At 45.6% G+C, this 16,401-nt stretch overlaps 1 protein-coding gene across 1 annotated transcript; it reads right to left on the minus strand.

Annotated features, from left to right (window-relative positions):
- Positions 1–11,729: 11,729 nt before the first annotated feature.
- LOC148911318 (uncharacterized) lies at positions 11,730–15,194 on the minus strand. The gene has a single exon (XM_089029946.1). The coding sequence runs from the start codon at positions 15,192–15,194 to the stop codon at positions 11,730–11,732; it is 3,465 nt and encodes a 1,154-aa protein (XP_088886072.1).
- Positions 15,195–16,401: the final 1,207 nt, after the last annotated feature.

A 16,401-nucleotide genomic window follows, 5' to 3' on the forward strand; every position in this document is an offset into this window, starting at 1 on the left:
GCTGCCCCAACGCTGGCCAAAGGAACCCCAACAATTATTCCCGGTCCAGTAAGCGAAGTAGCAACGCCGGAGCCCGTTAACACAACGGATATGGACCCTGAAGTTATTGCAATCTTATGTAGCGTACTCCGGGCTCTAACGTACTTTTTTCGGACTTTTTCGTAGTGTTTTGTCTGCCCTTCCAAGTAAGCCAGGATTAGATTTGCTTTATTCAGACGAAAGTTCTCCGCGTTTAATTCGTTAGGACCCTCTTTGGGTAAATCCGGATAAAGTGGAGGTGCTGATGGTATAACATCCATTATATATACTAATGTACGACGCTTTTGAGAATGATTTTGAGGAGCAACCACATTATGGGGATTACTTAAGTCGGAAAGATCTCGGAAAGATGTTTGAGCATCGGCCAGAACCAAAACCTGAAAGGAAGCAACCAAAACCTGTACATGAAAGGAAGCAACCAAAACTCGTGCTACCTAATTTCCCAAAGATTCCTATTAATAACCAACCAGGATTACCCATTTTACGATGCTGAAGGTGGCGTAAACGACTTTGATAAGATAGTAACGCATTTAAAGATTCCAGTGGGTAAGCAAACCTTTGACGTGGTAGTAAGGAATATCTTTAAAGATTTTAACCTTACGCACACTTCAGGAAAAGAAGCCCACGAATGGCTAAGAGGGCCTAACTTCAAGTACTGGCCGCAGCAGTTAAACTTTGCCGTCTGGGCGGCTACAAAGGGCTGCGGGGTTGCCGCGGATATGTTCGACATTGCCTTTCTAAGGTTCCACGTTGCCTATACTATGCGGCGCATATTGAAGGAGCTTAATGTACCATTACCGGGGGAAAAGCCATTCAATCGAATGGATAACCACTACGATTCCGCTGCCCTAGAAAGACTAATGAATGAGTTTAAGCCGCAGCAAAGAGACTTTCGTTATCGGGAGGGCGCCACGCATGGCTTGGGTATTATCTATGCTTGGCATGTTGACGGCGTGCGTCCGGCAGACATGTATCATCAAAAATACCCCGGGGTCCTAAAGTTTTACGACTTGGGTGGTCGCAAGAATGACGTTACGCTGATCGATAGGATTGAGACGATTTACCCCAGTCCTTGGGATCCGTTTGTATTATTAAAAGGAAAAGGCCTAAGAAACCTAGCCAGGATGAACCGCAGCATTGAAGCATTCGTCTACTGCACCCTGGGAGCGCAGGTAAATACCCGCAGCCCCATTGTTGGATCCCAAGGTGCTTCGCGGGAAATGCAACAAGAATTCCTTGTCCTTTTTGAGTCCGCAATAATAGAAAATGACATATCCAAGTCGGTGCAGAGATATCAATTAGCGGTGCAGCAATCTAAAGTGCGGCTGGATTACGCTTTGTCGCCTGGTTGTTGGTTGATGCCAAGTAATTTGGTCATCAACGCCAATTCCGTCGTGGGTTATAACAACAAACTTCAACGAGCTACCAAAGACATGAAGCTTGGGGTGAATGACGTGAACTCTGACATGACCAAGGGCATTCCTCACTTCGTAGAGAAGCCAAAAAAGTCACACGAAGCAAAGCTACCCGCAGTTAAGAAGCATATTCCCGCGTTACCAACCATACCTGAGGAATATGACCATAACTTACTAAAAGCCGGCCTAGCAGCTGCAAGCATTGGTCTGAGTTATTATATATGGCGATGAACAACCCCTACGTAGCTGGAGTAGATTGTGTTTATACGACTTACACAGGCGAGAAAAAATACACCCAGGCGGCTTGGGTTGATGTCACGGGCATGTCCGTGGATTTGAACTACTCGGGAAAGAAGCTGATAATATGCAGCATTTGCATTGGTACGAGCAGCCATGCCAACGTCGGCTTTAGGTTTCCTGGATGACAACGGCATACTGCAGCCTATGCGAACTAAGACAAACAACAGAGAGCCCGTATATTTTTCCGTAGAGCCAAATGCTGGTAGCTCTGAAAATCTTTCCGTTTGGACTTTTCATATGGTTGCTGATTGCCATGGAAAGGTAAAGCTACAAATGCGCGTAGATGACACCGGGAGCGTTTGCATAAACAGCATAGAGGATCAGAGAGATGCAGCCTATAATCACATGACCATTAGCGCTCTTATGGTACTTAGCCTTTAAATATATGAATCCACACACAAAGGAAACTGGGCATACTTATTATTCAAAGGAGAGGGGGTACCTAAAAGGCTGGCGGGATACAGGATTATTTGTAGAAGTAGGCGGCTTTGGATTGGTCATTTGCACGATTACCATATGCGTAGCTTATAGTGGTACTATTGGCTTTAGGATAGTTGATGAGGGCGACGTTCCCCTACCGCCTTACGGGACTAAAAATAAGAAGAGGTATCCGGTTCATTTTGCAGCCTTTCCGCATTCGGTTACCGACGAAGACCAAATGCCCGTAACATTTCACATTATAGTCAACTGCAAATATGCAAAGCTTCAAATAATGGTAAAGGACAAGGTCGATTCTTTTGCCAGAGCTTTAATAATTAACGCAGCTAAGGAGTGGGAACCGGAAATTATTCAGAATGCCACTTGGAATCATAAGCCTATTAGCACCATGACTGCTATACCCTTGATACCAAATTATCAAGGCGGCGCGAATACTATCTTTACTTATCCCAAGTCGAGGACGCCTCGGGCGCCTGACGACGACAAGCCCCCAGTAACATACAAGGACAAGATTAAGCCTTCATCTTCTTCATAAGTACCACTCCAATAGCGACAACCAAGATCCAAATGTTATTCCCCACGAACTTCAACAGTTCGCCGCCGGCCCTAAGTGCCAGGCCAAGAACACTACCCAGCAGCCCAGGAAGACCGGCTGCCATTTTTTTCCCCAAGTCCGTCAGTCCATTGCCTAATTTCTTTACGCCTGCGCCTGTAGCCTTAAGCGCGGACAAGATTACTCCTACTACGGTGCTAATAGCGACCTGCGAATGCAAGGGGAATACCATACTTCAAAAGGGCTCTTTTTACCTTTTCCTTGGTGGTAAGCCCCAACTCCTTTTCCAGGTTTTCCTTTTGCGCCCGTAATTCCGCAAGGCGTACCTCGAGGGTTTCTGCTTCCTTTTGGGCTGCCTCCCTTTCCTCTTCGGAACGAGTTTGATCCGCGAATACTTCTTGCTGCCGCTCTAATTGCCCCTCCAGGTCTTCAATGGCCTGGCTCATTTGCCTGATTTGCTCCTCTTTAGTATTGATTTCGGCAACCAGCTGCCGCCGTTCCTCCAAAGAGCCGGCTATGGTAATTTGTAGATCCTTAGCTTCCTTTATTACTTAAGTCCAAGTCTTGCAGGGTAAGTTCGAAGGCCTTTTGGATTCGATCCCTTTCGCGTTGGGCACGGTTCCTTTGTTCTTTAAGCTCTGCTATTTGCACGCCTTTGTCGTTGACTTCTCTTTTTTGAGCATCGAGGAGTAGTCGGGTTTGTCTCATGTAATCTGCCTCCCTTTCTTCCAACGTTTCTTGCAGCTCCTCGACGCGCTTTTCTAACGCGACCCTCTCATTCAAGGCTGCCAACCTTTCTAACGCACTTCGGGTAGCTAGTTGAAAGCCTTTTAATCTCGCCACGTCACCCCTAACTTCACCATCTTCATCAAAAAGGGGTTGCGGTTTCGTCCAGCGGTTTTTGTCAGGAAATCTCAGGTCTTGGACGCTTATGAGGACTTTGTTTCCGCGTTCTGTGAGATTTACGTCGTTGGCCTCAAAGCGGGAATAACGGTGCCTTAGCTCTTGCGTTGCCCACTCTATGGTTTCCCGCGCGGTTGCTCCCTGCTCGTCTATGTTTCGAAGTTCCAAGTACTCAGGGACGGGGCTGCCGCGGTTTCTTGATTGCCACATGCGATTTAAGGCTGCCTTGAAGCTTCTCCACCTATCACCATACTTGCTTATCAAGGCCATATCGTAGACATGAGGCGTGGTATTCGCGCCCTTAGTCCACGCGTCGTATTCTTCATCGTTAATGTCGACTTGACCTTCTTCAGTGGTGGGGTCAAAATCCGTTCCTTCTACTTCCATTATATATGATAAGCTCAAAGTTAAACCCCAACGTATTACCTAAGCAGGTTGGCGGACTAAAGGCAGAACGCACCTTTCACCGGGTCACATTCACACCTTCTAGCGCAAAGCCAGGAGAAACCTTGTACGTAGGCGTACCCCGCCTAACGGATAACCTAGTCTTAGTACCCGGAACCTTGGCTTTAAGGTTTGACCTAGCGGTACAGTCAAGCCCCACAGACGAAAGGATTATCGTTAACAACGTGGGTCGCAACATCGTCTCTAAGATGAGGGTTAAATTCGCTGGGGAATCCTTGCTGGACTTAAATAGGTACGATCTGTATACCACCTACAAAGACTTATGGTTAACAGCCTTTGACCGCGCGCAAAGAATAGAACAGGGAATTGGTAGTGTTATCCTGCGTAAGGTTCGCACACCTACGAAAACGCAACCTACGGACTCCAGCGGGGAAACCGCAGTGGCAGACGCAAAGCGAATAAAGACCGCCTATGGTAGCAAGTATGTCATACCACTGGACTTTGAAGTGATTACGAATCACGGTGTGTATTACCCAAGACAGTTATCCGAGCTACAGTTTGAAGTAACTTTAGCAGATGCTAATAACATCATTGGTGGGCTGACCACTGCACTTACCACAACAACCCCATACTCTATTACCAACTTAGAGCTGCAGTACGAAACGGTATACAGCGAAGAGTTGGCACGCAGCGCCGGCATGGAATACAGCTCCGGAAAGGCATTCCTTTACGACCACGTGGTGATGTACAAGACATTTAGCTTCTTGGATAAGACGGACGAGGTCATTAACCAAAGTATTAACCTCCCCCGAAGAAGTCTCACGGGGCTGATGCTGGTGTTTGCTAAGCCCTACGAGGCCGGTAAGCGCGACTCCGAGGCCTTCCACAACCCCAACATTACTAACGTAGGGGTCAACATAAACGGCGTTCCAAACAAGGTCTACTCCCAGGGAATAAAGCCTGCAGACGTGTACAGAGAGGCCATGCGTAAGTTTGGCGACCAGGTGAGCCCTGAGGAATTCTTTAATGATAAGTACGCGTTATGGATCGACATGCGCACCATCAACGACGAAGACCTACATGGCCAGGGTTTACGTCTAGTAAATACACAGGATGGTATAACATTAGAGATCAAGCGCACAAAGAATGCCTCCGCGGGCTACGGCGATAAGATAAACGCGTACGTCTTCGTCGTGTCTGACGCGCAGCTTAGCGTGGAAATGAATCAATTGAAAAGCGTCGCCTATTGATAACTTCGTGCCTCAGTTACCCTAAAAAAATTAAAATATTTCTTAGATATACCATGTTACGCGTCTTCGAAAACAACAACACCAAACTGCAATGCATAGTGCAAGGCAATTCCCTCTACTTTAAAGCAAAGAAGGTGGCTGCTGCGTTAGATTACGAGAACACGGCTAAGGCTATTAGCGACCACGTCTCAGATAAGAACAAGAAAAGGCTGGGCGAGATGAACATAACGAATCGTTATGCTTCTACTATGCACCCACGTTCCTTATTTATATCAGAGCCTGGTTTGTATCAGCTGATATTTAGCTCCAAGCTAAAGCCGTGGAATTACAAGATTGGGTATTCGAGGAAGTGCTACCCGCACTAAGAAAGACCGGTAAATACGAAATAGAAAAGCGCTTTGACACCCCAAATAAGTTGGTATTTAAGATAGAAAACGAATTTGACCTACATAAAAAGGTGGTTAACTACATTCGCAGGTTTTACCCTCAGATGCTCATAGCGCCGGGCTTAGGAGAATTGCAGGACAGCGACGGCAAGCGCATAAAGTGCTGGCAAAAAGGTTACCAACGAGGTCAACCTGACTTACTACTGTTAAATGCGCACGTGCACTACCGAGGCTTCTGCATTGAGTTAAAAACCCCTAAGGGTGACGGTAGATTGTCGCCAGATCAACAACTACTCCTGAAAAGGTATGAAGAAAACGGCTATAAGGTGCTCATAAGCAACGACTACGACGACATATGCCGCGCAATTGCCGCATACGCCGAGCAATTGAGGATTCCCTGTAGGTGGTGCTGTAAGTCTTTCAAAACCACGGACACTCTGACAACGCACTTAAAGATATTTCATAGGATATATGATCCGGCAAGTGCATTGGCGTGATTTGATTGAGGGCATTGCATATGAAATAAAAAAGTACGTCGTCTTTGAGGATTTGAACCGAATGCGGTTACTTCTCAAATACGACGATGTAGAGTATTCTTTATGGGCGCCTGACAGGGTTCGCTACATACTGCAAGGTGAAGAATTTACCCACCTGCGTTCACATGGTAAGCAGAACGGTAGATGGGTGTTTGACATAGAAAGGAGGGTTACTCAATCTCCCCTCTGTAGTTAATGCGTCTTCATTCCTCAGACGCCGAGAATAAAGTGTCGGCGACGGTCCGTAGCGCCTTAGGGTCTGCGCTGCACCAATGGTCGGTAAAGTCGTCGCCTAAGTAGGTGTGGCGGCAGCAGAGACAGTCGTACCTTCGCTCTGCGACGAGGGTGACTCTTTTTTTTTAACCTGCTTGGCGCGCTCCTTAACGACTTCTATGACCTCAGGGGTAATTATGCAGTCGTTGGATATCTCGCAGGTAATACAGTCCATATATTGAAAGGAAGGATGCGACTGCGTAGGCTAGCATATATCCTGCAAACTATTTCAAAATAGGCCTCAAAATGTTGAAATGAGGTTAAGGAATTTGTTAATTTACCCCGCAAACTATCTCAAGAAGTGCCTTATAATGTTGCGTAGAGGTTAAGGAATTTGTTAAGAAGGGCTGCAAACTATTTTGAAAAGTGCCTCAGAATGTTGCGCTGAGGTTAACTTTTTGTTAAAAGGCAGTTAAATATGTGTTCGTCCTCCCTTACGCATCCGCACCTCTCACATTCACACCTCCAATATTCTCTATTTGTCCATGGTACTCCCTCCAACTTATCGAACCCTGGTAAGACTCTTTTCATCTTCATAAAGTAGTCTATTCTATTCCTTAGGTAATCGTTTTTATGTTCGCAACGACTCATAAGATCGCCGCATTGGTAACAATCCACCCCGTCCAAATCGTACTTCTCTGAAAGGACGTGATATGCTTCCCTATGCACTCTTTTATGCGTCTGAAGACGTTGGCGGCTGCTAAGGACCTTGTCATAGAAACCACATCGTTTTGTCTTATAACAAACTTCTTTCCTTACGTGTTGCTGTAACTTCTGAAGGGAGCTGAACTCCTTGTTACAGTTTTTGCAGGTCTTCTCGATGGGCTTCTTCGTGCAAACTCCATGTCCAACGTGGTATTGGAGTCTTTGTTTGGTGCTAAACACCTTCTTACACATCAAGCAGTTCATATATATTAACAAATATCTTAACCTCTATTTAACATCCTGAGACACTTTTTTGAAATAGTTTGCGTCCCCTTTTAACAAATTCCTTAACCTCAGCTTAATATTATCAACCCTTTTTTGAAATAGTTTGTGTCCCCTTTTAACAAATTCCTTCACCTCAGCTTAACATTCTGAGGCACTTTTTGAAATAGTTTGACGAGGTCATTAACAAGATTCTTAACCTCTACGCAACATTATTGACCCTTTTACATGGGGTAGTGCATGAAATCCTTTACGGATTCCTTGGCCCACGTTGCCATCGTTATCAAAGCGCCAAACCGTTCTGCGCGCTTTAGGCCGCACATTTCCTCATATAGCTCCTTTACGCGTTCATTCAGCCGGTCTATCTCCTCCCTTTGCATTTCGACCGTCCTCTCCAGGTCCGACTTCCTTTTGACGACGTTAACCATTGCTTTGACTGCTTCCACGGGCTCCATATATTTCAGGTAATAAATTACCTTAGTGAAAATCCCTGTGATTTTCTAAAATATAATGGAACCAAATCACATGCCTTGTAACGCTCTGATAGTAGGACCCACCGGCTGCGGAAAGACCCAGTTTGTGGTAGAGCAGCTATTAGGACCCTTTAGATACCGTTTCGACTATATCGTGCTATTATGCCCCACCTACGTGAATAACCGCACCTGGACGGGCGTAGGCGCAAAAGATGACGACTTCTTTGTGGACATATTGGACCCTAACGAGTTATCCAGCCATCTTAAGTTCTGGCACAAACAATTCCCCAAGAATACTCAGACACTCCTCATACTGGATGACATTGCCTGTGGGGACGACGTAAAAAGACGCACCTCCGAATTAGTGAAGCTCGCTTTTAGCAGCAGACACGACAATATCAGCGTTTGGTTGCTCTCGCAGCAGCTTACCAGTGTCTCCAAGACTTTTAGGGAAAACATAGGATCTCTCGTAGTATTTTATACTCCAAGTAAGTCTGACCTGGAAACCATCTTAAGCGACTATGGCGGTGAAATATCCAAGGAACAGTTGCACGAATACATGCGGCATTTGAAGACGCACCAACATTCCAAAATGATCTTCTCTTTGAGGTTTCCCTACACGGTTGGAATCTTTAACTCCTAATGTATATGGAGATTGAGCAGTTGATAGAAGTCCCCACACAGTTAGACGAAAGTAACCTTAAGGAACAACTCAACATCCTTGTGTCTTCGGGAAAGTGCAAAGAAATGATAGGCAAGGAACTTACCCATGAGCAGGTCAATAAGTTGTCAGAAGATGAAGTCAAGAAGTTCCATAAGAGGTACGAGGCTGCCCTTGCAAGTAAGACCACGGACGCCGTAGCAGACTCCGCTATCAGACTTGCCACCAAGCTTCTCGGACTTGCGCTGCCCATAGACGACGTGGAGCAACTGCGGAAGGACATAAGCGAGGACTATGTCATTGTTCAAGAACTTAAGATAACCTGTGGGTGGTTGTCTTTGAAGTGCGGTAAGTTAATGGCAGTTGCCTCTGCAGCACTTCACGTAGCTCAGCACGTCGACTTGAAGGAACTCACGACGTCTTGGAAGGACTTCAAGAAGGATAGAGAAGTCGAAAAGGTCTTCCAGGCGGCACTTGCTGAGGTACCTGATCAAGTACTTACTTAAGTCATCCTCAGGAATTACCCAGGTCGCCTCAAGTACTTATCAAGTCCTTCTCAAGTACTTGCTCAGGTCCTATTAAGTTACTTATCAAGTCCTTCAAGTCCTTAGTATAAATGAGTGAAGCTGAATCGAAGGCGGAGGAACCCGAGCAGAAGATTACCAAGGCTAAATCTCCAGGCAGAGTCGCTGCCGGAAAGAAGCTCGCTGAGATGAACAGGAAGAACAAAGCCAAAAAAGAAGAAAAGGTGGAGGAAAGAGAAGAGGAATCCTTTATTAATCCTGGGTACGTCATCGGCGCGTTGGGAGTTGCTATAGCAGCAGGCAGCCTCTACTTGCAATGGCGGGCTACGAAGCCAAAAGTAGAACCCGTGCATGTGACGCAGGAGCCTAGAAGCAAAATACCCGTGATGGAGTAATAACCTTCTCGCTCTGTAATATAATGTCAACCGCGTTATTGAAAACTGTTGAAGAAGCAGCTATCATTACTTCCATTGTTGCGGGTATTGGTTGGGTAGGTAAGAAAGTGCTCAAAGAAGACTTTACTGAAGACCCAAGCAAGAGCTTCGCTAATTTTGCTAAGATGACCACTGCCGTAGGCGGGGCTATCATGGTAAAGGATTACCTACGGAAGGAAAAGTACCTGCCCAATATATAAATGGCTAGTTTGATCGCAGGTGGAGTCATTGCAGCTTTAGCATTCACTGGAGCTAATTATGGTGGTCAGTATTTGGATAGATTAGTCAGAGGCGATCGCAGCGGAGATTTGGCCGCCGAAAGGAAGAGACACGACTTCGCGCTGGAGAAATATCAAAGGGACGTGGCGGCTTGGAATGAAAAAAGACAAGCTTACAGGGATTGGTTGGACAAGAATTACCAAGACAAGATGCAGGCGGATAAGAACTTCGAAAATACAGACTACGCCTTTAAACTTTATGCACAGGCGCACCCGGCGGCATCGACGGGGTTGAAAAGGCCTCAGTTCAAGAATTACTACCAGCCTTCTAAGAAACAAAAAGACAATGAGCTGGTCTTCGTAGGAGTTGCAGGGCTGGCAGGAGGCGTAGCTTTGGCGTACTTAGTCTAAGCTACGCTTAGCCTCTAGTGGCGCCTTAGGCGCCTAAAATATAATGATCGTCTTTTTGGAAAGCGACAAGAATAACTTTACCACTTATCTGAATCCCCCCATCAAAGCCTGTAAGGTTCGGCTCATAAGTTGCTCTTTGTACAATTCTTGGTATAATTTAATTGGGGGCCTGGTTACCGTACTTAAGACGCCCGGCAATTATCAAGGTGAAATGCTACCCGATGGACATTACACGCCAATCACCCTTGCTAAGGAGCTTGCCAAGCGCGGTTATACTCTCACCACAGGATTGCCGCACGAAATGACCCTCAAACATAATATGCCAAACTATTCAGTAACTTTTGGAAAGTTTGACCCATTGGGGTCATTATTATGTGCTTCGGGCAAGACGATTACCGACACAGCCATACCTGTAAAATGAAAAGTTGCATCCTCTTATGAAGTCTATTGCGACTTGGTCCATAGTTACAACAATGGAGAAAAGTCTTCTCTTATGTCCAAGTTTCTGCCCACAGGTAATCCATTTGACCTGGTAGAATACACTCCCATTTCTTTGTGCTATGATTTGTCTAATTTGGTAGAAAGCATAAACATCACCATTAAAGTGGACGGAGAGACGGTGGATTTTAACGGACGTAAGATCAATCTTGTCCTATCCTTCGCTTGAATCAAATTTATATAATGGGCCGAACTGAGGACAAGCTCAAAAGGATTTACTATGGGCCCGAAGGCTATTGGAGAGGAGCGTCGGCCATCAAGAAACTTGCAGCCGCGGCCAGGGTATCAGAAGAAACGGCTAAGAACTGGTTAAAAAAACAAACCCTCTGGCAGGTTTATCTTCCCGTGCCTAAGTACATTCCCAGGCCCAGCTTTACCGTAAATGCCCCCAATGAGGTTCATCAGGCGGATTTGCTTTTCTTACCGCACGACAAGGTGAGAAGAAAGACCTATAGGTACGCTTTGACCGTAGTTGATATCGCAAGCAGATACAAGGACGCCGAACCCATAACCAGCAAGGATTCTGGGGAAGTCGCAGAAGCCCTAGGTAGGATTTATAAGCGCGTCTTGAAATGGCCCAAGCTGCTGCAAGTGGATGCGGGGACGGAGTTCATGGGCGCGGTTACCAAGACCCTGAAAGACCACGACACTAAGATTAGGAGAGCCGAAGCTGAGTACCACAGGGGTCAGAGCATCGTCGAAAGATTCAATAAGACCCTGGCCGAGCGTCTCTTTGGGTACCAGTATTGGAAAGAGCTGGAAGATCCCTCCAAACGCAACAGGGAATGGACCCAAAGGCTCCCCCAGGTCGTCGCGGCTTTGAACAACGAGGCGGCCAGGGCTACGGGAATGAAACCCAAGGATGCCATAAAAAAGAAACACGTGGAACACAAGTCCTACGTCAGAAGCTCAAGGGCGGTCTTCCCCCAGGAAAAGAGATTAGGCGATGTCACGGTTCGATATCTCTATGAGCCGGGTGAATTAGAAGGAGGATCCAAAAGAGCTACGGATCCTAATTGGTCTTTGGAAACTTACCAGATCCGAAGTGTAATAGCTAAGAAGGGTCAGCCCATCTCGTATTATCTTTATGATGGTCCCACACGTGGGTTCGTCAAAGAAGAACTGCTTATCGTGTGATTACCGAACGCGTGCGTATGGATGCCATCGTCGCACATCCACCTCTTACCATCAAATGCGGACAGTGACACCTTCTCCTGAGTAATGCTGTGTATTCGATGCTTAAAGGACCGCAGGGAATTCATGTGGTGCTTCTGAGACTTTTGACTATGAAGCACATCCACGTAAGACTGATGCGTAAGTTGCTTCTTAACTACGTATTTTTTTACGCCTTTTGCTTTCTTGTCTGCGCCGTCCGTCTTAAGTACACTATACATCTTTGGTTTTAGCCCAACGTACTCCACGATTGGCTTGCCTGACATTTCATCCTTCATCTTTCCAATTACTTTCTTATTTTTGGCTGAGTAGAGGGGATGGTCGCGCGGGTAACCGGACGTGTCATATTCGTCAATATCTTCGAGACAGTCTGCGTAAACGTCGGGGGTTTCTATCTCCATTATTAGGGAGTCGGTGTCCGTGTAAAGGAGTCGACACTTATCGCCGTACTTGGGTTTGAGTTTGTCGTAATAAAACTCGTACATCAGCAACTTCGATAGCTCCAGCACTGAAAACCCGGTGTATACAGGCTTATTTAGAAATAGGTTAGCCTTCTTCATGTGTATCACAAAGAAGTTCAACATGTCTACGTAGCGTACGAACCCTGGTTGCGATACGTACTTCTCCGCTTCCTCGCGTGTGTTAGCAATCTTTATGCTAACCCGCTTGCGAATGTTCTCCATAGTCTTCCCAAACACACTATTATTCATTAGCTTAAACAGGTTTTTCTCGAAATCATCTTTGGCGGCTGTGCGCTTTTGGGTGTTAAAGTCTATGTACGGCTGCATCCACGGCTCTTGGCGGAACTTCAGGGCGCGGTGCACCTTTGTCACGCGCATTCCATGGCGCACGTAGAATTGCAGGTTGCGATAGTGAACAGCGTAATTCTTTTTGTTCATCAAATTCATCGTTAGCTTGCGGTACGGCTTATAGTTGGGGCACAGCTTCTTTTGTAGTGGTGATAGCTGTTCAAAAGGTATCTCAATTGCTTCCGGGGCAAGCGGGTAATCATCGTGGAGGTCGTGTAGGTGCTCGGGGTACTCCAAGTCAACTTCTAAGACAAAGCCTTTGCGGCTGTCGGGTTTTATTCGCATGTAATACTCCGGTTCGCGTGGCTCCGTCCATTCAAACTCCCTAACTGGAAGGTGCTGGGACATTGCCCACCCGTAAAGATTGTTCGCATCTAAATAAAATATGTAAGTGTTTGACTTTTCGGGGTCGTAACCCTCTACTTGGGGATTGTTGGCGCGCGCGTAGCGTCTGCTGGGCCCGCAAACTCCACCGCGAATACCGTCTTCCATAAATCGATACATCTCGTAGTCGGTTAGGAGATCCAGTTGTGCGTCTGTTTTCTTTAACAGCGCACTCCAGGAAAGCCCAGGAGCCGTATAGAAGTTTGCTGGGTCTAACCCGTAGTAAGACATAGCCATCTTTCGGAAGCTTTGAAAGACGTCTGCTAGTAGGACAACGTCCGAGAGTAGGTAGACGTCGTGGTAGTCGCCTAAATTTCCGCAGTCGTGTTTCTTCCAAACCTCCTTCGCATAGGAGTATTCATCGTCGGATATTCCCGCTTCATTTAGAGTGCTGTAGAAGGACTCTTTGGGTGGAAGCTGCGTTTCTTCGAAGCGCTCCCAGCAATTCATGTATTCGTAAGGATACACACCTTTCCTTTCCGCATCGTATTCGTCGGATATTGGTGAATCCTCATTGTACTTGGCTAGATTGGCTAAGGAATCTGCCATGAACTGCTGGGAGTCCAGGAACTTTAGCTTGCCAATCGTTACGGACATATACCGTTCTTTGTTGTTAGGTATACACTTTACTTCGTGCCCCTCCACGCCTTGCAGCAAGAGATGGGAGTCGTACCCGCGGAGGTTGTGAAAGAACACAGGAATCTCCATGTTGGGGTCTATCCGCTGTCTGCATTTCCAGTGCGATGCGCCTTTAAACTCACCAGTGATTTCACAGCAATCCATCACTTTGTCTGTGTAAAAGTCTTCCTCTATAGGTTCGCCGCAGTGAAAGCAGTGCGTGGAAGGTTTGCCAGGCTTATCTCCGTCTTTTGCATAACGTCCACATGCGGGGTGCGCTTCTCCTAAGTAAGCCCCATCCTTATCCCAGGCTTTCTTTGCTCGGCGTCCGTACTTTAGAACGCCTAGCTCGCAAACGTGGCACTTCTGTGCTGCGTGATATGCCCCTAACTGCTCTTTGGTCAACTTAACCTTCTTTTTATGCATTAACCGGCGTCGAATGTATTCTTCCTCTTCTTCTAAAGCTGTGAGGAAATTCCGTGCAGCGTTAGGGCCTCGGTAAAGCACTGGCTCATCCGCTTCACCGTCGCAGCGAACGACTACGTAACCATACGAGCAAATCTCGTGTAGCCCTTTCTTTTGCGTGTTACCAGCTTCCTCATACTCATCGGTAATCAAGGACTCGAAGTCCGCGTAAGTCACGTAAGGCACTTTGTTTTGGCGTTTGTGGTCGTCGTATCGTAAATCTTTGCTTACTGGCAGCTGAATTCTTTGCGCTGGCTCCTCGACTCCTCGACAAATTTGGTCGTGTTTCTTCAATGCTTTTACATCTTTAAATGGTAACAGACAGGCGTCGCAGTAAAACCTTTTGTGTCCGTCTTTACTATGCATGGCAAATAAGCGGCTTGGCGACTTCACCCACGAATAATGCTCACCATGGTAGAAAAGGTTTATGCGCTCTCCTCTGTTACATGAAACATGCAGGGGAACTATGGTCTTTTCTCGGACACCGTAAACATTTATAGCAAGCTCGTTTCGCTCTTCAAAGTCGGGTATGCATCGTATTTCCATTGGAAACTCTACGTCAAACCAATCTAGGTCGTCGTGTGGATACTTAGACGTTCTGAATGGATTTTGATTCACTGGATACAACGCTGATCGCAGTGCCCATTGAAAACACCTGTTATCTTTGTTACGCACACTGATAATTGCCTTCTTACGCTCTATGAAAGTTGGCAGTGGCACGTAAGAACCACCACGAATCGGCACGTAACGGGCAATGCTAATCGTAGCACCTTTGATAGCTGTTACAGTCCATCCGGATCCTTCTCGGGTGTACTTGGCAAGTGATTCCGAAATTGGTTCGATTTGTGAGGACACCCTTTGATCCAAATCCGTCGACTCTAAGACTGTTAGCGTTTTGGTGCGCAACCAAACTGTTGTTTCCGTTTCATCTTTCATCAAATTAACCTCCACCACAATAGATACTTTTGCAGCTCCTAACTCTTCTATACCTCTCTCTATCAATCGCTGTATGCGTCTCGCGTTCGTATCCCAATACCTCCGCAAATCTATCGCAGAACTACCAGCGATGGCGTAAGTTTCGAAATTGTATTGCGAGTCCATTGTCTATATATAAGAAATATTTTTTGGAAGGCAACATGGAGAATACCCGTAGGATCATTCTTGACCCCACGAATGCCCGCTTTTTGAGATCCCTGTAATCCTCGGGGACCATTTTTTGGTGCCGTAGCTTTTACAACGTTTTTGGAATTTCATTACTACGCGAATTTGATTAACTCAGGAAATCATGGGGTTAGGTCGGGTGAATCAGGACTGGTATGCCCTATACTACTCAAATACTAAAAATAATGTTCATGCGTAACTTCTATTTTGGATCTTTTAATATTCATTCTTTTGTTAAACCACTCTCAGCATCATTAAGGCATGGCTCTCAGATGAAAAACTGTTTAGCTATATCATAGCCAGTTTTCTACGAATCTTCCCCAAACTTGGCAAGTTAATGTCTTTTGTGAAAAGAAGGAACCTTAAAGCCTTGGTTACCATGGAAACTAAGTCACGTGACCACAAGGCCGCCATCTTGGATTTTTAAACAAGCCGTTTGAAAAAGTACCGAAACATCTTTAAAAGTCATGAAAATGCAGATTACTATTCATATTTACAATGCCTATATGGATCTAATTGGATATCTTGGAAATTATTTTAAGTTTAATTTTTAGAATATTTTCTATTCTTTCCAAAAAATTAAAAATATTCTAGAAATTAAACTTAATATAATTTCCAAGATATCCAATTAGATCCATATAGGTATTGCAAATATGAAAAGAATATGGATTTTCAGAACTTTTGAAGTAGTTTCAATACGATTACAAACGATTTGTTTAAAAAATCCAAGATGGCGGTCTTGGTGTCACGTGACCTGGTTTCCATGGTAACAGATATGCGGTAATTGCTTGCCTTGAAGAATGACTACTACGAGCCAAATTTGGGAAAGATTCATAATAAACTGTCAAAGATATGAATAAATAACTGATTTTCCATCACCTTCCTCAAAAGAGCCATGCCTTAATGGTGCTGAGCTTCAGACAAGAGTATCATTCAACATGTTACTGCAAGAACTCAACCATGGCGGACATGAATTTTACTGCTCTTACAACTTTTATTATTTTTGCTGTATTGCTTCAATATAAGCTTTACGCAACTTCACATGAGATTAAAATTGGTTCAATCTCTAACCCAAGCTACCATGAACCGAGAAAAAGCCGTTGGATAACTTGCAGAAGTCGAATTTCATACTACAACAATAGTTCTG

Source organism: Actinia tenebrosa, unplaced genomic scaffold, assembly GCF_029948245.1.
Source record: "Actinia tenebrosa isolate PJP-AT-01 unplaced genomic scaffold, QUT_ActTen_1.0 PGA_scaffold14__42_contigs__length_11649687, whole genome shotgun sequence".
Classification (NCBI taxonomy): Eukaryota; Metazoa; Cnidaria; class Anthozoa; order Actiniaria; family Actiniidae; genus Actinia; species Actinia tenebrosa.

What these genes read in the sequence shown, in the direction of transcription:
- LOC148911318 (XM_089029946.1), bottom strand. Translation starts at nt 15,194, where the DNA reads ATGGACTCGCAATACAATTTCGAAACTTACGCCATCGCTGGTAGTTCT.